The following is a 24,879-nucleotide window of genomic DNA, read 5'->3' as shown; positions in this document are numbered from 1 at the left end:
TGGAGTCGGTGGCTGGTACACTTTAACAACTCAGGTAGATTCTGGTCATCATGAAATTAGGACAGAAGAAAGCTTAAGTGATCTCACGCCCTTTCCTTGTGGGCCAGCCTAAGCCAGGTGCAACAGTTTAGCTTTAATAGGAGGATGTGACCAAGTGTTTTATAAGGGAAAGAAATCTTCTAGTCTTGGTCCTGGTAAACTCACAGCAAGAGCACAGACCAAGCACACTGGGGGACTTGAACCAGCTCGCCAGATGTCTAATTAATGCCCGCTGTCAGCTGCTCAAATGTCACTCATGAAGCTTCTCTCTTTGCAGCCACTGTTTTAATGATAGAGATTTTGCTCTGATGTCACTGTGCTCCTGGGTTAATGTTGTGGTTGGTAGAATGACGGGCTTAGACCGAGCAGCCAAGTGTGTTGTGGTCTCCAAGAGCGAGACTGTGTTCTACGACCACCTCATTCTCTGTACCGGGCAGCAGTACCAGGTAAGGCTGAGCACCGGGGGCGCCGCTGGCGCATGCGCAACTCTCCACGGCAGTGTGCTTCCCGCTTGCCGAGGTGCGTGCTCTCTGAGTGAAGAGCGGCCCGTCTTCCTGCACAGCTGCCACTCTTTATTCATAAAAGTGCTCTTCAAGGGCTGCACACATGACCAGAATGGTGTCTGCAAGCCCTCCCAGCAAAGCCATTCCAAGAAAAACATTCTGTTGAGGGGGGGGAGAAATCAGAGCTAGTTGGAGAAATGTCATTCCTGAAGCTGTTGTCCCAAAGTCTGACACTTATGGATCATCACGGCAGACTCCAGACCCAACCAGGCATGCATTTGTGCTAAATTAATTTATGCCTCAAGAGGCTAGCATTTGGCTGGGGCGATGCGCTCACACAAAAGTATTTCAAACATGTGCACCTTCTGTCAGCCCTTATTTTATTTTGTCTCTCAGTTATAAAACTAGGAAATCAGACTGATTGGTTTCCCAATGACCATGCTTCCTGCTTAAGTGCCCCAGCCACATTCAACTTAAGTGTTGCTAGACAGAACAGGGGCGGCACCCCATCTGAAGACAGCAGATCGTGGGCCCCCCACTGCCCTGTGTAGTGTCTGGACAGCAGATCATGGGGCCCCCCCAACTTGCCCTGTGTAGTGTCTGGACAGCAGATCGTGGGGCCCCCTAACTTGCCCTGTGTAGTGTCTGGACAGCAGATCGTGGGGCCCCCCACTGCCCTGTGTAGTGTCTGTTGTAAGCTGTACAAAAACCCAGGCATCTTTCCAGTAAAGAGCTTGGGGTCTGAAACCACCTCACTAAGGTCTTGGTGGGTGTGGCAGGGGTGGATGTGGCAGGGGTGGGTGTGGCAGAGGTGGGTGTGACAGGGTGGATGTGGCATGGTGTGACAGGGTGAGTGTGGCAGGGGTGGGTGGCTCCTCTGCATTTCAAAGGCAGGGAGGAGGCAGCCCAGGGGACCCCACAGGCCCCCAGTCTACACTTCCCGCAGAGCTGAATAGCTGGGGCATCACTGACTGGACATTCTCAGCTTTGGCTGCACTTTGAGCCCTCCTGGGGTGCTTTCAAAACATATCTACACCTGTGTCCCCAGGAATTACTGTAATTATTCTAAGTAGGGCTGGTCATCAGTTTTTTTCACTACGCTCCCCGGATGACTGAAGCCTGAGGTGGAGAACCACTGCGGCTTTGGTGACACTGAATCCCTTACATGCTCCTTGCAGCGACACTTCCCAGACTGCTCGGTCACCAGCTACCCCTGAGCATCCCTCTAAGATGCAGGCTCTGAGCAGGAGCTTCAAGGTAGGGTAGCCTGAGAGAAGAGTGTCTAGCAAGCTCCCAGGGGAGGCCAGTGTTCCACGAATGGACTGCACTTTGAGTGGCTTAGACTAGCTCTAAAAAAAAAAAGCTTTTATGTTTTAAAAAAGAAGCCTTATTCTCAGAGGGTAGGAAAAAATGTCTTTCTGGTTAAAGAATAAAAAGTAACTGGAGAGACACTGCCTTTTGCTATTTAAGTATTCCTTCTACTTTTCACTAAATGAGAAGGAAATAGTGTGCCCTGATAGTCTGTCCACCGTCACCTGACCTCTGGTTGCAGCCGCTGCCTGCAGCCCTACACTTTGGAAATGGAGCACAGGACTCAGCCAGCTGTCCAGAGACACGGGCATCTGCCCATGTGTGCCCAGCTGCCCTGCAGCTTTAGTCTGCAGCACATTAAGCTCTTGCCCTTTTTACAACAGGAAAAATGAAATGAAGAAATGATAAAGGGGAGTTCCAATTTAATTTTTCCAGAAGGACATAAAAATCAAAGGTACATAGAGCGATAGAGAAAGGGCAACTGACTTCACCAGGGACCTTCTAGTTCCTATGTCTTTTCCTCTGTCCTTCACTCCAACCCTCTCATGATTTTGTCCCAGATTTGTAAGCCAAATTGAAATGATGACAGTGGAGCTTAAACCCAAAGCAAGAAGACAACATTTCATAAAATATAATTACAACGCTTAGCCTCTAATCAGCATGCCTCGCTCTAAAACATTCCACAGTGTTTTCAGTGTCCAAATGAACACACCATTTAAGTTTTCTGTTCAGAAAACACGGCCAGAAAGCAAAACCTTAAGCTGTTGCAGAACAGAGAATGGGGTGGGCTCGTTTCTAGCCGTGCCCCCTCCAACCCCAAGCCTCCTTTTCTGGGTACCCAGTTTCTACTCTTCTTCCACAGTGACCCTCAGGGTTCCAAGTAGCACATTCATGACGCTTCGGCCTTGCTCCATCAATGTCATACATGCACTACCTGTGACCTCTCCTTTTTCAAAGGAGGTTTAGCTAGCTCATTTTTAACACCCCCTAACTCTCTTATCTACCCTTTCCATCAAATTCGAAAACATTTTTTAATTTTAAGTATGTGTATGTATCTGTGTGTGTGCATGCCCCACCTCTATGCATATGTCTACCGAGGTCAGAGCAGAGCATTAGATCCCCGGATGCTGAGGTACCAGGTGTCTGGGGGCCACCCAGTGTGAGTTCTGGAATGACGCGGCATCTCGGAACCAAACTTGGGTCCTCTAGAAGAGGAGCAGGAGCCGTTAGCCGCTCAGCCAGCTCTTCATCCCGTGTTTATTAGTTTTGCTGATGAGCACGTGCCAGCTCCCAACACCACGCCCAGCGAGATCACAGAGCCACGTGAGCTGTGGATCGTTATGGAGAATGGGTAGATGCCTTCCCATGCTAAGACTTGGCAACCTTTTTGAAAGAAAGACAAAGCTTGTTAAGTCAAAGTCAAATGAGTTTAACACTGGACAGGAAAATACCTGAGGCCTGGGCTGCTGAGGGGGCGTTGAGCACTAGAAGCCAATAGGCAGATCAGTTACCTCCAGCCACCTGAGAGACGAAGCTGAGTGAGCAAAAATGTGTGGTGGCGCTTAAGAGTTGGGTACAAACATTGCAGAGGAGGACTGTGCACACTGGTGTCCCTCCCAGGAGCAGACCCAGAAGGGCACCTCTTTGTCAGAAGTGGACCCCAGTGGGGACGACGCGAGGGAAAAGGGCTCCTTGAATCTGAGAACTGGAGCCTCTGTCTCCGCTCTGCATAGACCCCTACAAGAATTTAAGGCTGCTGGCAGGAAGCTCTCCTTACCCCAGAAAAGGATTGTCACATGACTGATTCCAAGAAAAATCCAAGACTTTTTTTTTTTCAGTTAGTTACATTTTGGCAAATGTCAAAGAGTAAGACATTTCTTACTGTTTTGGGAGAATGATGGGGGCAGTGAACAAATTTCAGAAGAAAAATAACAGATTGTCAAACGCTCCCTTTAAAAGTAAAAAATAAGGGAGGCACACACAGTCTCCTGCCTGGCACTAAATGACAAAATAAAGCAGAGCTAACAACACAGGATTCTGAAGGAAATGTGATCATTTGAGAACAACATGTCCACCTAAGTCTCAGACGACAAGCATCAGCCACTCTTTATATTCAAGACCCCAGGAAAATCCTCTCCCCGTGTTTTGTTTGTTTGTTTGTTTACTACAATTTGTACTCCAAATAATCAACAGGGAATCCGGAGTTTTACAATCATTAGAGGACACAGGCAGCAACTCCGTGGATGACTCCAAAACAGCAATGTAAATCATTTTCATACATTTTAAACCTACTTACTAAACAGAAAACTAATCATCCTCAATTTAAGCTGATATAATAAAGGTCAGGAAACTGATGGCACAGGAAAGAGGGGAGGCTAAAGAGGAGCAGGCATTGCTGCGAGCACAGAAGCCGAAAGGAAGCAGTTCAGTGGCGCAGCCTTTCTGTTGAGAGGAACGAGGCAGCGAATGCTGAGAAGCAGCGCAAAGATATCAGCAAACCCTGGGCAGGATAAAAGGTGAATAAAGAAAGGCAAAGAATGCAGGGGTTACAAGTGAAAGTACAGACCTGAGGGACGGGGGGAGTGGAAGCTACAGTAGAAGGGCGTGGCGTAAGACCAAGGCCACGTTTACACAGAATTTAAAATAGGAGAAAAACATCCAAGCAAAGTGACCTCCTGCTTATGTATAAAAAGACAGTTAAAGGTCTGGAGAGATGGCTCTGTGGTTAAGAGCAGCTGCTGTGCTTGCAGAGGACCTGAGCTCAGCTCCCAGCACTTGTATTAGGTAGCGCACAATCACATGTAACTCTAGTGCAAGAGATCCAGTGCTCTTCTGACCTTCAATGGTATCAACACACATGTGGCATACACTCACACAGACATGCACGCTTACATAGAAAAATGAAAATAAATCATTTTTAAAAGGTAGTCTGAAGTGCCCAGTGAGGAGCCAGTGAGATGCTGCCGAGACTACAGCCTGAGTTTGAGCCCTGGAACTCAGAGGATGTAGGTAGAGATCTGATTCCTGTAAGATGTCCTCAGGTCTCCATGTGCGCATCATGGCAGGCATGCCCACACCCCGCCTGGAAAGTAAATAAGTGTAAAAAAAAATTTAAGATGTATTTATTTATACATGTGTGTACTCTATTTGCATGTATGCCTGCATGACAGAAGAGAACATCAGATCCCATTAGAAAGGGTTGTGAGACACCGTGTAGTTGCTGGGAATTGAACTCAGGACCTCTGGAAGAGCAGTCAGTGCTCCTTAACAGTGAACCATCTTTTTTGTTTGTTTATTTGCTTTGTTTTGTTTTTTTGAGACAAGTCTTCTGTGTGTAGCCCTGGCCATCCTGAAATTTGTTTTGTAGACCAAGTTGGCCTCAAACTTAAAGATCCATATGCCTCTGCCTCCCAAGTGCTGGGATTAAAGGTGTGCGTCACCACCACCAATGTTTTTTTAAAAAAATGTTAAGAGCTCGAGATGTGGCTCAGTGGTTAAAAGCATGTGCTGCTCTTCCAGGGTACCAGAAATGGATTCCCAGCACCAAAATTGGGTGGTTCACAACTACCTGTACCTCCAACTCCAGGGGATCAACGTCTCTGCTCTCCACGGGTACCGGCACTCACATACACATACCCACATAAAGACACACACGGGAAAATACACAGCAACAGATGACTGAAGCAAATCCACAAAAGCAGCACTAGAAATACCCAACAAAGGAAAATTTGAGAATGAAAAGTATTACAGCAACAAAGGGTGAAATTCCTGATGCCCGTGCAGACGGCAGCTCCAAACTCCTTCCCCGCTGAACATGATTATATCAAAGAATACGTCACAAAAACAGACAGTCCTGGCGAGCCTATTCAGTTCCTAGAATTCCACTTAGGAAGAGAAAGAACAAAGCGAGCCCCTGCAGAGGCTTACTGTATGGATGGGAACTCAGGGTTGACAGGATGGCCAGCCAGTCCTCAGACCACCCTAAGGCTTTTGTAGAGAGAACAACGTGGGCTCCAGACACCATGGTCCAGACTTAGGACATCTGCCCAGAAAGACAGAACATACTGTGGTTCCTCATAGTCTGGAAGCCTGCTTCCAAAAGGAATGCTCGTGCCTGGGAGATGAGTGTGACTGCCCTGGGAGTCGTCATCAGGGTTGTGAGCGTTCTCTCTGAGACAGTCAAGGTAGCTGATGCCACCCTCGTAGTCACTGTAAGGCTGGTGTCATGCCGCCTTCCTCATTTTCTAAAATGACTGTAGTCACGGTCTGAGGGAGGAGTAAAGTGCTGATTCATCCGAGGCCTCGTATTGCAGGCAAGCGTTTGAGCCCGTTGTCACTGTAGAACTCTTCCTGACTCAGTTTAGGTCTTCCACTGTGACTCTGCCACATGGTCTGCACACGTCTTCCACCAAAGGCTCAGTCTGCCTTTCTCCGCTCCCTGGGCTGCCTCTTTGTCCACACAATTTCTACCTGGCAGCCAGAGTGAAAGGCTAGAGCAGTGGCCTACTGCACACTCCCAAGCCACTGTGCCATTTTATTTGGCATTAACAACAGTGTTTGTTTGGTTTTAACTGGAATCAAAAATAAAAAGTCAAGAGTCTACTTGCAAACCCAGGGCTTTGACATTTCTTGAGAAATCAGATCTGGCCATCCCGAGCCTGTGTTCTTCCCTGGCAATGGCTGGATGGGGCGGAGGCATGGTGAAGTCCCTGACTAAGGCACAAGACATGTGGTTGCCAGGATGCCCTCAACATGGAAGACCAGTGTTGGCTATCATCTTTTCTTGTGATTTCGTTGCCATTTTCTTATTGCAGAGGAAAGTTTCTGATCCCATTCATGCTGTGTCAACAGCAAGAGAGCAGAAGTCATACAGGGAAGCTGAGAGAGAGAGAGAGAGAGAGACAGAGACAGAGACAGAGACAGAGAGACAGACAGAGAGAATGGGAATGAAATAGAGACTTTTGCTCCTGATGAAGTGAAGTGCCGCTTCATACCTTTTATAGGTCAACTCTAATCTTCCATATTTTCTGCCTGGCCCATCTGTAGACTTGGACTGCCGCATCTGAAGTGGAAGATAGCTTTAATTACATATAACCATATCCGCTATATCCAGAGCGCCCAAACTCTCTTACAGGCATTTGATCCCCCTGGTCTTGGGCAGGCCACTCTAGCCGCTCCCCAGGGAGAACAGAATCTTGTGAGAGGACACTTCTGGAGTCCCAGGACTCAGCTAGAAAAAAGGGCGAAGCTCCTTTCTCAGTATCTTTCCTCCGGAAACCAGCTGCCTAGGTGGGTATTCCAGACCGGGGGAGCAGCAGCTTTTGGACAGTTGGTGGACAACTTGTTAGCGTGAGTTACTCGGTGTGTTCTTTGGACAAAAGAGAAAGGACTGATAGTTATGACCAGATGAGTCCACCCTAGAGCCCCAAGTCACCTTTAGCCTCTGAGTCTTCCCAGCCAAGGCCTCAGACGTTGTAGCACAGAGACAAGCTGCCCTTGTCCTGTCTCGATCACTGACCTACAAAAGCAGAATGTAATAGGTGGCTGGCTTCTGCCACTGAGCTTTGGACTAATGGATTACGTAGCATTAGGTAACCTGAGCAATTCGGTCTTGAGAGTTGCATCCAAGTGGTTATTCCACCTGTTTACTTGTGTATTTCTTCTCCTCGCTATTAAAACCTGGTTAACTGTATCCAGGCACAGAAAAGGCCACACCACAGTATGGAATGTCATCACAAATAGTTTATTTCCTTCCAAGCATGTCATCCACTGACAATGAGCATTTCTATGTAACACGCCTCAGGTTCCCTGCCCCACGGGGGCCAGTATTGATCAACACCTGACGAACAGAGAGGTTTCGGAGAACAGCAAGCAGAGGTACACTGGGAAAGTCCCTTACAACCTTTTCATTCTCAACGACGAGGAAGACTGCGTCAAGGCCTTCAATTGGCTGAGAAACAGCTCCATCCTACCAGAAGGTAAAGGTACCAGAACTGCAGCCTTTCAGAGCAGCATTTTAGTTTTATAATGAGACTCATTCTTCGTCTAGTTCCAGTATATAATTAGTGCCTAATTAATTCCAACCAAGTCATTCATCTGTCATGCTTTGTTTTCCAGATTAATTTACAACTTGTTGTCATTTTTGGATACCCAGAATGTTTTCTGGGGGAAAGAAAAAGGCTTGAGATAGTTTAATTATCTATAATTATTTTATTACACAAAATGAATATCCGAAGAGCAAAGCATGGCTAAAATCATTAACTAATTAAAGAATAATTTAATAAGCAAACATGTTTAGCAATTATATGGAAAATATGTCTCCCTTTGTGAAGCTGAAAAGACCCAGGAGGAGGAAGAAAGGCAGGCGTTGGAAGGGTCCTTTTCTTCTTTTCAGGACCCATTGTTCTCTTTCTTGTTGTTGTCGGCACCGTCCTCCCCACAAATAGACACGTTCGAGCTGCAGACCACTTTTTGAACCCAACTGTGAAAGTAAAACATTTGCACAAATGCCTGTGCCACTCAAAAGCATTTGCCAAGCATCTTCGTCATTATGTGGATCTCACTGAAATTGTTTGACTTGTGAGACAACTAGAGCAGAGCCTGGCTGCCCGTGTGTCTCTGACTGAAGCCTGGAACCCAGGAGATGGAGGGGGTCATACACTGAGCCTTCATCTCCCCTAAGGCCAGGCTGAGTCCCACAGCCAGTGGTGGCGAGAGCTGAGGTCCTCACCCTTACCTGCAGTTCAGGCCAAGCATGTAAAGACCCCTCCAGGCCTTGAAAGTGGGCATCGAGTTATCTTCACGTGTTCATTATCGCTCCATGCATTAATATAGTTGATTCAGTAGAATTAAATGCAGCTCCTTCTGGTTTTCAGTTAGTGTCTCAGGTCTTCTAAAACTTCTGAAGTTAGTGTATTCATGACATGAAAGTTAATGGGTATCAAATGACATTCATCCCATTGCTAGATTCTATTGGCTGATATTATGTAGCCTACTTGTCTCTAAATGTATGAATGAAGTTGGCCTGTACTTTTCTTCCATATGCTTTCCTTGTCAAGTTTTTAGACTCAGGAGAATTCTAGCACCACAAGGTGATTCTAGCTCTTGCTATATTTTCAGGGGGTTGAAATAAAGGCAACCTGAGGGTTGGATGTGGCTCCTCATAAATCCAAGTGGGTCTGGAGCTCTTGGCAGAGGTGGGATGTACACAGATCCAGCAAGCAGACATAAAGCTTGTCAGAAAATATCACCAGATTTGTATCTACATATGTTTAAGCGTCCTTTCATCATCTTACTTAAAAAGCAAAAAAAAAAAAAAAACCCCACCATTGGTTTAATAATTTCTGTATTGACCTGTGTAGGCTTCAAGACTTCCAGGACAGTTAGTGCATTGTCATTATAAAACAGTAGGAAGGAAATGTTTCAGACCTTGCAGGGCATGCAGTCTTTATGCAGATATTCGTCCCTGAGGCTCAGTAGGAGAGCAGCCACAGAAATGTCTGGGCATGGCTAGGTGCCAGAAAGCCTTTACAATACCAGGTAATGAGCCATGTTTGCTGAGTCCTCTTTGATCCATATAACTTGAGGCGAATTACATCAAATTATCAGACTCAAAGCTGCATATAAACTCACCAAAAACATAAAAGCCAAAGGACGTGGTGTGTCCGAGGACTGCAATCCGTCCTGACAGCGGGCAGTGTTTTAACCTTGAACATCAAGTGTTTGGGGTGCTAAGACTATGGAACATTAAATGGGCCTTTGAGAGTAGCCGTGCAAGCTTTTCAGGTTGAACCAATAGGAGGCAAGCAAGAAGCACTTCAGTCTCCTGAGAGTGTCTTCTTGTTCTCTTGCTTCTCCAGCGTGAGGGGAGAACCCGCCCTCCTGTGAGCTTGAGTAGCTGTCAGATGTGCTGGCTCTCTGGAACTCACGTAAGAAAAGAGTGCTATTGAGTGCTTTTGGTTGATGGGTTGATTGGTTGGTTTTTGTTTTGAGATCTAAGACTGTCTGATGCCATTGTAAAGCTACTCTGAGATCCTGCTTGCTCTTGACTACCCAAGGGCTAAGATGAGAAGTGTGTGGAAGCTAGTTCCTGGCTTAAATGCAGGCTGTTTCCCCCCTCTCCCCAGGTCACCCAGGTAAACATTCTTAGCACAGAGACCAGGCTTGGAGAGCACATGTGGAACCCAGTTCAGCCTAGTTAAATTAGCTCTACAGAGAGTCCTATGCAAGTGACTTTACGTGTGTGAAACTTTAAGAAGGTAGGCCTTACCTCCTGCCTTAAGGGACTCTCTGCATAGTTTTTCCATAATTTAAGTCACACTCAGGCCTGTTTTTAATTAGTCCCATTCAGATCTTAGTCTTGAACTTATTTTTCTGTGCCTTCCTCCAGTACCCCACACTCCTTCCACTGAAGGATACAGAATTACTGGAGCCCAGTGTGAATCCCAGGACAGGTGTGCAGTGTGAATCCCAAGACAGGTGTGCAGTGTGAATCCCAAGACAGGTGTGCAGTGTGAATCCCAGGACAGGTGTGCAGTGTGAATCCCAGGACAGGTGTGCAGTGTGAATCCCAGGACAGGTGTGCAGTGTGAATCCCAGGACAGGTGTGCAGTGTGAATCCCAGGACAGGTGTGCAGTGTGAATCCCAAGACAGGTGTGCAGTGTGAATTCCAGGATAGGTGTGCCTGTGATACTCACTCAGGTGGCCACAGAAAGCACACCTGCATGTGGGAGCCAAGAGCCAACAACAGACCTCTTTGAGGGCTTCTAGGAATACAGCTTAGAGCAAAAGCATCTTGAAAATAGAGCTTAGACCTGTCTAACAAATCCTAGTCTTTGCAGCAAATGACAGTACGTTCATCAGGGAGGGGAGACCCACGGGAAAAGCGTTTACACTACATCCTCTGGGTCATCTTGATGGCCTCTTATCTCCTAACTGAGCTCTTGTGAGTCTCATCACAGTAGGTGTTTTATATAGTATATTCTGATCACAGTTTCCACTTCCTCATCTCCTCCCAGATCCTCCTCATTTTCTTCCCCATCCAACTCCACACTTTTCTTTCTTCCTCTCCTTAGAACACTAGTAGGCAGCCAGGCACGGTGGTGCACACCTGCAATCCCAGCACCCAGGGAGGCAGAGGCAGGCAGATCTCTGTGACTTTGAGGCCAGCCTGGTCTACAAAGTGAGTCCAGGAAATCAAAAACAAAACAAAACAACAACAAAAACCCAAAAACAAACAAACAAAGTCCCTACCAGGTGGGTAGTGTATACAGAGTGGATACGCTGGACAAAAGGATGGCTCACTCTAGATACACTACTCACCTGTTAGTCACTTGGTTGCTTTCCTGGTTATCAGATCCACTGTTACAATATGGCCATGCTTGTGTTTAAATGTTTTAGTCAATGGCTTCAAAGTACCAAAATAATAATGTTGACAGTTCAGTTTTACCCAAAGAAAAGCCACAGGGTGTGCCCTTTAAGAGAATATACAAACATTTGTGGCAAATATATATATGGCACTGTTTATGGTTTCTGGCATCCAGTACTGGTCTCAGAATGGACGCCCGTTGATGGAGATACTGTGACCTGAAGAAGCTTCCCTGATGTGTGAATTTCAGCTCCTGTTATACTGGTGACAGAGACCTCACGGGTATCAGTCTTGACAAGAGAGATAGAAATCCATGCACACTGGGTGGGGTGAATTGTGTTGAGGCATTGTGGCCTTCATAAGAGCCTGGGATGTCATTAAGGAGTTGAGATCCTCTTTAACAAAGGCAGAACAAACAAGCTTTTTGTTTATTCTGGGTTGGGGGGTGGGGTGGGGAGCTTGAATTGTCTCCAGAAGACAGTGGACCAGACCTTGCCTGCAGGTTGCAAGCACAGTGGTTGTTCAGGGGTGCCAGCAGAGTAGCCAGCACCTAGGGCAGGGGGCGTACAGAAGCCGAGGCTCACACAGGCCTAGGGCAGGGGGAGTACAGAAGCCGAGGCTCACACAGGCCTAGGGCAGGGGGAGTACGGAAGCCGAGGCTCACACAGGCCTAGGGCAGGGGGAGTACGGAAGCCGAGGCTCACACAGGCCTAGGGCAGGGGGCGTACGGAAGCCGAGGCTCACACAGGCCTAGGGCAGGGGGAGTACGGAAGCCGAGGCTCACACAGGCCTAGGGCAGGGGGAGTACGGAAGCCGAGGCTCACACAGGCCTAGGGCAGGGGGAGTACGGAAGCCGAGGCTCACACAGGCCTAGGGCAGGGGGAGTACGGAAGCCGAGGCTCACACAGGCCTAGGGCAGGGGGAGTACGGAAGCCGAGGCTCACACAGGCCTAGGGCAGGGGGCGTACGGAAGCCGAGGCTCACACAGGCCTAGGGCAGGGGGAGTACGGAAGCCGAGGCTCACACAGGCCTAGGGCAGGGGGAGTACGGAAGCCGAGGCTCACACAGGCCTAGGGCAGGGGGAGTACGGAAGCCGAGGCTCACACAGGCCTAGGGCAGGGGGCGTACGGAAGCCGAGGCTCACACAGGCCTAGGGCAGGGGGCGTACGGAAGCCGAGGCTCACACAGGCCTAGGGCAGGGGGAGTACGGAAGCCGAGGCTCACACAGGCCTAGGGCAGGGGGCGTACGGAAGCCGAGGCTCACACAGGCCTAGGGCAGGGGGAGTACGGAAGCCGAGGCTCACACAGGCCTAGGGCAGGGGGCGTACGGAAGCCGAGGCTCACACAGGCCTAGGGCAGGGGGCGTACGGAAGCCGAGGCTCACACAGGCCTAGGGCAGGGGGAGTACGGAAGCCGAGGCTCACACAGGCCTAGGGCAGGGGGAGTACGGAAGCCGAGGCTCACACAGGCCTAGGGCAGGGGGCGTACGGAAGCCGAGGCTCACACAGGCCTAGGGCAGGGGGCGTACGGAAGCCGAGGCTCACACAGGCCTAGGGCAGGGGGAGTACGGAAGCCGAGGCTCACACAGGCCTAGGGCAGGGGGCGTACGGAAGCCGAGGCTCACACAGGCCTAGGGCAGGGGGCGTACGGAAGCCGAGGCTCACACAGGCCTAGGGCAGGGGGAGTACAGAAGCCGAGGCTCACACAGGCCTAGGGCAGGGGGTGTACAGAAGTTGAGGCTCACACAGGCCTAGGGCAGGGGGAGTACAGAAGCCGAGGCTCACACAGGCCTAGGGCAGGGGGTGTACAGAAGCCGAGGCTCACACAGGCCTAGGGCAGGGGGTGTACAGAAGCCGAGGCTCACACAGGCCTAGGGCAGGGGGTGTACAGAAGTTGAGGCTCACACAGGCCCTGGTCCTGAACACGATAGCCAAACACATGAGCACCCTGACTGAGCAACAGCAGGATGTCTGAGATAAAGAGTGGATCGCTTTCTGGATTACGTCTCCTCAAAAGTCTTCGTGGTCCACGCGTGCTGCTGGAGGCCACGCTTATGTCCATGGTTCACCAAGAAGACATGGTGTCCATGATCTGTGCAGCTGTGGGAGACCCATGCTGCCACTGACTGCTATGGGCACGCAAACTTCTTTCACAGTTCTCATGACTGAGGACAAGAGACACTGAAGGCTTCTGTGACAACCTTGGTCCCCTCCTGCCCCACCCCACCCCCACCCTCAGAAAAAGAAACAGTTCAGACAGGAAGCTATTGAGGAGAGTTCTTTTAAAATGTGATAAAGATGCTGAAGTGCAGCTCCTCACGATTGGGGACTTCTGGCGAGGGTCGGCATGGGGAGGACTCGCTTTTCTCTTCGGGGCTGGCCATTGGGAGTTTGGCCACGATCCAGTGAGTGTATGGGCAACACAAATTGGACTTACTAGGGTTTGGGGGGGCACAAGGGTGGGAGGGTGGATCTGAGAGGAATGGGAAATGGGTATAATCAGGGTGTATTGTATGAAATTCCTAAATAATTAATAAAAATAATATGTTGGGCGAGGGGAGAGGGGAGAATGTGAGCCAATACTCAGTCTGGGCCGCCAGCTTGTGAAGGCAGACATGGGAAATAGAGTGAGTTAGCAAGTGAAGGTGGGCGCCGTGCATGCAGGTGTCTACCCAAGGTCACGGTTAGCTGGCTTCTTCTTGGGAAATAAGAACCCAGTGAAGGGTCTGGTCAAGGGGACAGTGGTGGATCTGTATTCCCATGACAGCAGAGAGGACCTGACCTGAGATAGTCAAATGAGGTGACGCAGCCACAGGCACAGCGGTGGCCAGAAGTGCTCAGCTTTGCGTTAGAGGGCCAGCAGCGCAGCCACTTCCGCTGTATTTTCAGGGTAGCTGTGAGATGGAGGAAGTCTGGCATGTCATGGTTGGTGACGGAGGCAGGGAAGAATAACCAAAGATAGGGCCCTTCTCTGCAGAGTCTGAGAGAAGGTAGCTAAGGCAGAAGGCTCACCAAGAGTTGTAGGCCAGCCCAGGCTACACAGTGAGTTCCAGGCCAGCCTGAGCTTTGTGGGTTAGCAAGTCAGCCCAGCAGATAAAAGCTCTTGCCATGCAAACCCAACAGCCTAAGTTTAGACCCCAGAACCCACAGAGGAAAAAGAGAATCCCGGAAGTTGTCCTCTGACTTCCACATATGCACTGTGGCGTGCCACACCTGCATTCATCACACACACGCGCGCGCACACACATACACACACTTATATACACACACATACACATATACGCACACATACATACACACATGCACACACACGTACACACACATACACACACACAACTTATATACACACACATACACAGACAGACACACACATGCACACACACACATACACACAATTTATATACACACACATACACAGACACACACATACACACACACATACACACATGCACGCCCACACAGATACACATGTACACACGTGCATGCACACATAGACATACACATGCACACAGACACACACACACACTATTGTGTAATAAAGAGAAAGAAACTCCCTTATTTCTACTGGCTGTGGCAGGCTTGTCCATCTCTCCTGGGTCCACTTCCTAAGTCCTAGGAAAAGCCAGGCTTGACTTTCTTGTAGCACAGAGTGATTGATCTGGAAGGACGGTGGATAATTGATAGCAGGAACAATGACTGTTCCAGGGAAGAGTAGACTCCCCATTGTACACACGCAGATGCCACTTGAGAGTGTGGCCCTCTCCCAGCTGCTGTTTGACACCACAGTCCTCTGCTCCCACAGGAGAGCCCAGTGCCTGTGATGGAAGCAGCTGAGACTCCATTTTCTGTCCTCTAGAGTTACAGATGTCAATTACCCCAGCCATGGGCACTGTCGCTCTGGGTTATGGAGAATAGTGAGTGACGTCACGGCTCAAATGGCGCTTTCAAGTCCAAACAAAACCAGGAGTGTTCAGCTGGTGGGGGGAGGATTCTAGCAGGACCCAGCCACTGATACATCAGAGCCATTTCTGGCATTAATTGAAACTAATTGAGATCCATCTGCTCTTACCTCTGTACTTTCCATGAAAATGAAAAGTAGCATGAAAGTAAAGTTAAAAAAAAACAAAAAACAAAAAACAAAACAAAAACAAAACCACCCTAATGGCTTGAAATGGATCAGTTATTTTCATCTGTAGCTAAATACAGTTTACTGCCTTATTAAAAGCATGTTTGTAGGGAGAAGGAACATTAAAATTCCAGTGCACGAGTCACTGACGACGGAACCTTTGTTATAGCGAATACATTCTTCCCTTTATGTTTGGCAGGGAAAAATGAGGCAGGTCAGGCTAGGGTCAGAGAAACCTTATGTTCTGATTTATAAAAAGCATAAAGAATATTGTCTATTTGTAGGCAAGATATGCTTTGTCAACAAGTGTTTTTTCATACTGTCCTTTGACATATTTTTTAATTCTCTCATTATCGAGCACATTCTTGATTTCATCCAGATAAAATTCCAATTAGAGTATTTTAAATCCTGAATTGTGTATCCATTTATGAGCCCAGCACAGGGCTCTGTCTGCTCTATGTGAAACCTGCTTGCCGGGTCTCGGTGCTCTGGGCCCACCCACTGGCTGCCGAGTGACTTTGACCTCTCTGCTCTGCTTTCAGGGGCGGCTGGGGGTGGAAAAGGGGGGCCGGGGGCGGGGGGGCAGATAACAATAGAACCATCTTCCAGGCCTAGGATGAAGAGGTCACACAGAATCACCGTATGTCTGTTTTCAAGTGGACCTAAGAAATTGAAGTCTTTGTTAAGACAGAGCAGAGCAGGGCCCGAGCCCACTCAAAGGGCAGCAGGCTTGGTGAGCCAACTGGTGACGCGAGCTTGAGCCCCAGGACCCAAGTAGGAGAGAACTGACTCCACATAGCTAGCTGTCCTCTGCCCTCCACATGCATGCCACGACAACAGTGTGCCTACACATTTCATACTACTACTAATAATAGTAATAATAGTAATAATAATAATAATAATAATAATAATAATAATAATAATAAAAAAATGAGGTTTCATGGTGCACACCTGTCATCCCAGCATTTAGGAGAACCTTGTCTCAAAAAAATAAAATAAAATAAACAACCACCACCACCACCCACAAAAAAAAGCCGCTTCATGGTACATGTCTGCAATCCCAAGATTTGGGAGGGAGGGGCAGGAAGTCAAGAAGTTCATAGTCACCCTTGGCTATATGGCCTGGAAGAAAATCCTTGTTCAACCCACCTACGAAGATCTTCTTGTTTTCTCCCCTCCAGTTCTTGAGCTCCAAATTTGCAGCCAGACCTCCGGGTCAGGGCGTCCTTCCTCCTCCTCAGCTGCAGCCTCTCCCAGAAGTCTCCTCTGCCTTCGGGGCACCACATGGGGTCGGGAAGCTCCCGAGCAGAGCCGAGGCAGAGCAGGTCTTCCAGTCTCTGAGGAACAGAGCACCTCCTGGCCTCTCCTGAAATGACTTCTCAGAAAGGCTATTGGATTGCTTTTGTGATAAATGTGTGAGTGGAAGCAAAAGCACTGTTTTTTATTTCTTGAACTTAATACAGAGATTAACTTGGCTTTCCCCTCCTACAAAGCACCTTGCCCTTTAAATCTGAGGGGATTTTTCAGAGCCTTGACACTGTAACCAGGAACCAGGATGACAAAACTGACACCTCATCCCACTGCCACCAAGGTGAGGTTCTCGGTGTGATGGGCGTGGTCCCTTCACAGCTGCTGGAGTACCCGTAGGCAAGGCAGTCACCATTTCCTGAAACCCACATGTCAAATGCCAGGTCCCTACCCGTCCCAGTCTGAAGTGAGGGGTAGGCAGGTCACTTGGGTCTTGGTTTTAATCACCTCCCCTGCCTCCTCTCCACCTCTGTGCTCAGCACTAAAGCGCTCCGCATCTCCCATCCTCTGGGAATCTACTTGCACAGCTTGTTTCAAAGACTGCTGCCCGGGCTGGAGAGTGGCTTCTCAGCTCTCCTCGCCAAAGATCATCCTTGGGGCTGCCCCTTGGGACCCTGCCTCCTTTCCCACATCTGTAATTCAGTGATAGGGGACGTGGGCCTTCCGTGGCAACTGCTACAGTTGTATTGCACGGTCTTTTTTTTTTTTTAAACAAATGTACCCAGAATTCCAGGCAGCCACCATCATTTGCCATGTGAAGGTGGGACAGCTCGTTCTTCATCTGCCACCTGTTGAATCAAGTGTGAAAGCTGGGCCTCTCTCACTGGCTAAGCAAGTGGAGCCAGAAGTCTCACCATGACTAGGATTCCTTAGCATGAAACTGGCCTCAAAGGAGATTCTCCAATTTCTTACCTAATTGTGCGCTCACACACAGGTAGACTTGAAAGCAGGACCTGATATTTTTGTCACATCTGGGAAGCTTTCCTTCCAAATACTTGCAATGACTCAGAATTGTCAAGCACCAAGTCCTGGGACTGCATTGATGAAGTTCACTTCTAACTAAAGCCTCTGTCTTCCCAAGAGAATGCTTCATCAGTGGGTGCATAGACCTTACGTAGCCTATGTCTTCCTCATCCCCTCCATGCAGGGCCAATGTGCTCTGTGCCTGAGGGACCCCGCCCATGTCCTTTGCCACTCTCCTGGCCAAGGTGGGCAGCCATCACCAGAGCCGGAGTGCTCTGCCCCTCCCTGTCCCTGACTCACATGCCCCTCAGTTCATCTGAAATACGCTGTGAGCACCATTCTCTTCCCCAGGACGATCTGTCCCTAAGGGTCTCATTGTCCTTCTGCCTCTGTCTCTCTCTTGTGCTCTCTGCATTTCATTTCTAACTTGGTTAATGGCAACATTGATCTAATCCCTGCGATGTGGTAATGCTGTAATGGATAAGCTCCATCTAAAGCCCCAAAATCCGAAATGGTCATCAGGGCCAGAACCACAATCTAAAGGCGCTAGGAGTCTCCAGAAGCCTCCAGAAGCTCTTGAGGCCCTTTAGACACCCGCAGTCCTACGTCCATCTGAAACAGGACGTTAAACGAGGGGTTGCTTGCTTCCCTGCCTTCCTTGGCACCGACAATATGTGGGAATGTTATCTGACACTTAATATTGGTTGTAGTTACATGCAACTTTGGTTACATTGAAGATTGTGTAGGACTTTGTGAGCTGCACAGGGAACCCAAAATCAGTTCTGTTGTGGTTCAGGTGAGCGTGATTGCGTATCACAGCCCACCTGGTGACTAAGCCGTTCTTACCATGCCAACTGAGTGAAGTTTACACTGGGGTAGCAGGAATGGCACCTTGAGAGCAACAGGTCAACTGTGAACGGCTGTAAGATGTAAACTTGAAAGCTCAGTTGAAAAAAATCTGTATTTAAAGAAAAAAATGGAGAGGGCATGCAAGAACAAGAAAATGATCACCCAGGGAAAGGTGTTCCCTGGTGGGTCACACAGGCGTGTGGCCGCTGCAGCCGTGGTCCAGGGGCTCAGGCTACCTCTCAGGCCGGTAGCAGACCTGGACCGCAGCATCCACAAAGTGCTGATTCTGCACATGTCCAGGAGAGGGCTAGGGAGTAGTGGAGATTTGTGCCAAGGTTCCAGAAAGCTGCTGCTAAGAATAGGCAGAGGCTGTTTTGACCGTTTCTCTGAGATGATGGATCACATGGGTGGTGATGAGGATGTAGATTTACCAGAAGTAGATGGAGCAGATGATGATTCGCAAGACAATGATGATGAAAAAATGCCAGATCTGGAGTAAGGAATGTTGTCATCGCCTGGATTTTGAGAAAGAAAAATAACTTCTGCAAGATTTCATACTGAGAAAAATCCCTGAGTTGATGGTAGCTCCAAAGGCAGATGCTGTACTTGCCTCCTGTAACCCATTTTTCAAGCTGGATTCTTTTTTTTTTTTTTAAGGCTTCACTAAGGGTTGATAACGTAGCATTGTATGGGGCAATTGAAGTCAGCTAAGGCAATGTCCTTATGCATGAACATTTCCCAGGATTCTATAAAGCAGTTGAGATCCCAGGCAACTGATACAGCAGCTCTGATGAATAAACATGTTCACCTAAGTCTTCTCTCTTCATAACAGTTATTTACATCTTAGGAGGGTCTCAGCTTAGGGACAAATTTGCTGATACCCTAAAATGATAGTTGCCATTCTTCCAGTGCACCCTTCAGAATTTATTCCACTAAAGTTTATTTTTCAAAAATATATACATCATTGTAAGTGATCACTTGTCAGTGTTCAGGTGTATTTTAGCTAAAACTAGTGAATGCCCTAACTTAGATGGTTTTGAAGCCTATACATTTGGTATTGTTTGGCCCTTAAGCTTTTACATCTCTTAGCATGGAGGACTAAGAAAGCTGTACATTGTTGCTTGAGAGTATGTACATTTTAGAACAGATTTGTATTTGCACTGTCAGTATGGCAAATGAGTGGAACATGTTAATACACTGTTGGGTTTTTTTTTAATTTCCTGTTTTGATTTCAGCTTATGCCCTGGCTGGAAAACCTCAATTTATGTTCATGACAGTGGGGATTTTTTAAATGTCTACATTCTTTCTAATAAACTGTTGGAAGATTAAAAAAAAAAGAGTAGGCAGAGGCTGTGTGTGTGTGTGTGTGTGTGTGTGTGTGTGTGTGTGTGTGTGTAAGATTTCCTATGTGGAGTCCTGAGAGGCCACAAAGTGAAGCTGTGAAGTGAAGCTTGAGATGCCAGGAATGTGGAACGGTCACAGTGGAAAGCTGTAACCATCAAGGAGACACGGCCCGAGAGAGAGAAGTATGTGCGCTAAAGGTAGCCGAGCCTATGGTAGCCCAGGACTGCCAAAGCCTACTGGAGCCCAGGTGATGCCACCGTAAAGCCGGCGGGGGGGGGGGGGGCAGACACACAACAGCGGGGCTTGGTCTTTACTTTGCTGCACTGTGGCCGTTGGCCTGGGAATGTCCACCCAGTTCCATTGTGTGCTTGTAGGAGTTCAAAACTAAGATGTCTTCAATCCCAGCAGTGACTTTGGACTTCTGAGGGAAGTGGACTTCAATGCATTTTGCGTTGTGAGGTGGGCGTGAGCCTGTGGTGACCGGTGGTGGAACGGCGTGGCTGGGATGTGACGCTTTCCCCGTGGGCTAGCTGTGTTACTTGAGGAGACTATGGGACCCTCAGGAAATAGGGGCCTCGTGAGTTAGCACCCAGCACCGAGTTCAGCCCAAGTTCTCCTCACTTCCTCGTCACCTGGCTTACGAGCAGGCCGCCTCATGTGCCACTGTGGATCCTGTCATTCCTCCCCTATCACAAAACTGAGGCCGGGTGAACCCTTCTTCCCTTAAGCTGCTTCTTTTTGAGTGGTTTCTTATGGCAACAAGAAGAGTGGCTGGGGAGTGGAGGAGAAGGTGAGTGAGTACGGAGGGGGTCACGTGTTGAGTGAACGTGTGCGATACTCCAGCCTGACTTACTTCCAAACCAATTATGAGATTCTAATTTACTTTGTGAGTAATGAAAATACAATCAGGTGAAAAGTATGTAAAATGAAAACTTCTAGATGAAACTGTGGCTGCAGCCATTTAATGTGACCATGGTGGCTCACGCCCCTCCCCTCCCTGTGTCATCAGAAATCACTCCCCTGCTCTTTTGGCTCTAGGTGTGGCTGTGGGCCATGGCGCGCTGTGGATGTGATGTCAGCAGAGGCCTGAGGTGTTCTTAAGCAGCTGTGCCCTTGCATCTTGTCATAAATAGACAACTCCTCAGGGAGTTGTCCACTCAGGGAAGACAAAATACATGTTGGGCAAATTCATACCCAACGACAGTGCAGAGCCAGATGATGTGGAAATGCCAGCTCGCCACAGGTGTGTGCTGACCTGTGACATGCTTATTTGAGCTGCTTGGCACTCACATTGGGGTGGCTGGTAATGCAGCATTGTTGCAATAGCTGTCTGTTAGGAAACCAGCATCTCTTTTCTTTTAAAGATTTATTTATTTATTACATATACTGTGTTCTGCCTGACATGTGCCTGCAGGCCAGTAGAGAGCACCAGATCTCATTCTAGATGGTTGGGAGCCACTATGTGGTTGCTGGGAATTGAACTCAGGACCTCTGAAAGAGCAGACAGTGCCCTTAACCTCTGAGCCATCTCTCCAGCTCCGCATCTCATTTCCTTATTAGGGAATGTTGGCTCAAATTGAAGAAAGTTCTTACAATCTAGGGCTTATATCCCCCAAATAGGCCATAGGCTAAAGGCTTGGTCACCAGCTTGCAGCTCCATTAGGAGGTGGCATGACCCTTTAGAATGGTGGTTCTCAAACTTCCTAATGTTGTGACACTTCAATACAGTTCTTCACGTTGTGGTGACCCCCAACCATAAAATTCTTTTGTTGCTGCTTCATAACAGTAATTTTGCTACTCTTCTGAATCACAGTGTAAGTATCTGATATGCAAATATCTGATCGGTGACCCTAATGGGGTTGCGACTCACAGGTTGAGAACCATTGCTTTAAGACGTAGCATCTCTTGGAAGGAAGTTAGCTCATGAGAGTAAAGCCTTTCAAGGGGAAACTCAAATCCCTCCTTTTCCTGTCTGTTCTGCTTCCCAGCCATCATAAAGTGAACAGGCTCCTTCTGGCATACACACACACACACACACACACACACACACACACACACACACACACACATGCACACCCATGACGTTCTGCTCCAACATGGTCCAAAAGACAACAGAATCAAGTGCCTATAACCAAAGCTTCTGACTGTAGCAAAACAAATCTTTCTTCCTCATAAGTTGATATTTCTCAACTATTTTGTCAGAGTAAAAAACTGTCATAATATCCAAAAACAATTCATGAGTTAAGCTTCCACTACACTTATCTAAAAAGTTATAGGTCTTATAAAATATATTGCTTTTGAGTTGGAAAGCACCACTGAAGCTGTTGGCAGTCCATGGGGAGCACTTGTTAGAGCCCAGCTTGCCACATGTGTGGCCCTTCTTCCCTTGGCCTGTGGCAAAGTCGTCACAGTGAAACCGGTTCCAGCTAGTATGGCAGAGGAGGAAATACCACACAACGTGGTGTCTGTGAGGCATACACACTTAAATTTCTTCAGTTAAAAATGAGCATACTTTGGAATGCCTATTTAAAAAGAGTAGGAAGACACAAACCTGTGACAGTTTTAGTTTCATACCCTGACTCTCCTGACAGGCCCGCTCAGTCATGCTGAACAGCCCAAGATGGCTGTTCTGCAGCAGGTGGGAGCGTCTGTACTGTAATGTTGGCTCTGTCGGCCAAGGAACTGCTGACCGGTCTGAAGAACCTGCTCTCCAGGGCCCAGCAAGAAACCCCCTGGCCACGGTGGGTGAGGATGACCCACCCTCACTGCTGGCTTGGCATTCCGTAGCATACAAGAGGCACATGGGAGCATATTCTGGACATGGGCTCCCCCAGAGAGGCCGCCTGGAAGTATCTTCTTAAATAAGCCATCACACTTCTTGTTAATTTTAAGTTGAAAGCTAGTTTTGATGGTGTCCTTTGCCTACAGAAGCCTTTTAGTTTCATGAAATCTCATTTATTAGTGCTTTTAGTGTCTGTGCTAGCGTGTTCTGATGAGAAAGGCCTTATGTTGAGGCCCTTGATCTGCATAGATTTGAGTATGTGGAGGGTAATAAGCATGAATCTATTTACATTCTTATGCATGCAAATGTCCAGTTTTGCCAGCACCATTTATTGACGACACTATTTTTTCTATTGTATATTTCTGGTTTCTTAATAAAAAAATTAGATGCATAAAGCATCAGACTACATAATGGGAAAAGATTTTTACCAGCTACACTTCTGATAGAGGGCTAATATCCAAAATATATAAACTCAAAAAACTGGACATCCAGAAAACAAATAACCCAATTTTTAAAAAAAATGGGGTATAGCTCTAAACAAAGAATTCTCAAAAGAGGAAATTCAAATGGCTGAGAAGCACTTAAAGAAATGTTCAACATCCTTAGTCATCAGGGAAATGCTAATCAAAACTACTTTGAGATTTCATCTTACACCAGTCAGAATGGCCAAAATCAACAAAATAAATGATAGCTCACGGTAGCGAGCATGTGGAGTAAGGGAACACTCATTGCTGATGGGAGTGCAAATTTGTGTAGTTACTGTGAAAGTCAGTGTGGCTGTTCCTCAGGAAGATGGGAATTAATCTACCTTAAGATCCAGCTGCATCACTCTTGGGCATATACCCAAAGGACACTTCATCCTACTATAGAGGCACTTTCTCAGCCATGTTTATTGCTGTTCTCTTCATAATAGCCAGAAATTAAAAACTATCCATCAACGTATGGATGGCAAAAAAATGTGGTACATTTACACAGCAGAATATTATTCAGCCATTCAAAGCAGTGGAATCTTGAAAATCACAGATAAGTGTATGGGACTAGAAAAAAATGATCCTGAGTGAGGTAACCTAGACCCCGAAAGACAGATGTGGTATGTTCACACGTGGATGTTAGCTGTTCAGTCATTGATAGGCAAGTTACAATCCATAGAACCAGAGGGTTAGGAAGAGAAACTAGGAGGGAGGCAGAGCGCCCCCTAGAAGGGGGAAATGGAATAGATGGTTCCAGATGGGCAAGAGCAGAGTGGGGTGCTGGAAAGGGAGGGTCAACTAGAAAGGAGGAAGGAAGAGGGGTCAAAGGAGAGACTGTAGGGAGGGAAATCCAGAACTGAAGGCCGTTTGAGGGGTTGTGTGGACGCTCAACACAATAAGATACGTACATTTATGAGTGCAGTCTAAATCAAATTGCTAAGTAATGGGAGACACAGCCCCCACTGGACATCGCTTATCACCAAATGAAGCTTCCAGTACTAGAAACAGGTCCCATGGGAGCCCCAAACAACACAGCTACTGCCAAGGCTAACGGTAGCTCTTTAGAAACTGATGGTAAGGCTCTATGAGTGAAGAAAACGCCTACACAATTCATTGAAGTCAAGCTGGTGCTGGCCTAGAGCCTTCACCCCTATGGATTAATGGTCCTGGTACTGGAAGGTGCCATGCATGCCACCAAAGGAGAAAGGTAAACACTACCCACCTACAAACCTTCTACAGTGGTGACCTGCCTGCAAGACATGCTGGTGCAGTAGTGGCACAAAGCTTGAAGAAGTAGCCAATCGATACCTGATTTGATTTAAGGCCCATTCCGTGAGATTGAGCCTATACCGGACAATGCTTGGATGGCCCAGATCCTGAGACTAGATAGCCCGGGAACATAGGAGGAAAACAAATACTTCTGCTCTGCTAAAGGACAGTAGCAATAAAATGGCTCCTAATGCTGTTCTGCTACACTCACGCTATGCTCGGCCACCACCAGGGATGCTTCCTGCTGCAGCACATGGGAGCAAACACAAAGAACCACAGCCAGACAGTATGCAGAGAGTGAGAGACCTCGGCGTGTTCAGCCCTAAAAGGGCTGTCCCCGTCAGATCTCTCGCCTCCGGGCTCAGGGGACTCTGCAAAAGAGGAAGTGGAAAGAGTGCAGGAGGCACAGGAGCCAGAGGGGATGGAAGACACCAAGGAAAACAACTCTTTCTAAGCACAGCAGGACTGATACACATATGAACTCACAAGAGACTGAGGCCACGCACAGGGCCTTCACGAGTCTGTACCAGAGGGGGTCGGTGAGCTAA

General features: G+C 47.9%; 1 protein-coding gene across 2 annotated transcripts in view; it reads left to right on the top strand.

Moving 5' to 3' along the window:
* Positions 1 to 24,879, top strand: part of CFAP61 (cilia and flagella associated protein 61) — a 265,410-nt gene that overhangs the window by 174,246 nt on the left and 66,285 nt on the right. For both annotated transcript variants that reach the window (XM_084774689.1, XM_084774688.1), the window contains 2 exons: positions 317 to 485; positions 7,657 to 7,831. In XM_084774689.1, the coding sequence (XP_084630815.1) occupies positions 317 to 485; positions 7,657 to 7,831 (344 nt within the window). The remainder of the gene's footprint in view (positions 1 to 316; positions 486 to 7,656; positions 7,832 to 24,879) is intronic.

This window comes from Acomys minous (genome assembly GCF_964271855.1).
Source record: "Acomys minous genome assembly, chromosome: 3".
In the NCBI taxonomy this organism is placed as follows: Eukaryota; Metazoa; Chordata; class Mammalia; order Rodentia; family Muridae; genus Acomys; species Acomys minous.
The sequence above is the reverse complement of the archived record's forward strand: the minus strand, read 5'-3'. Positions and strand labels throughout refer to the sequence as shown.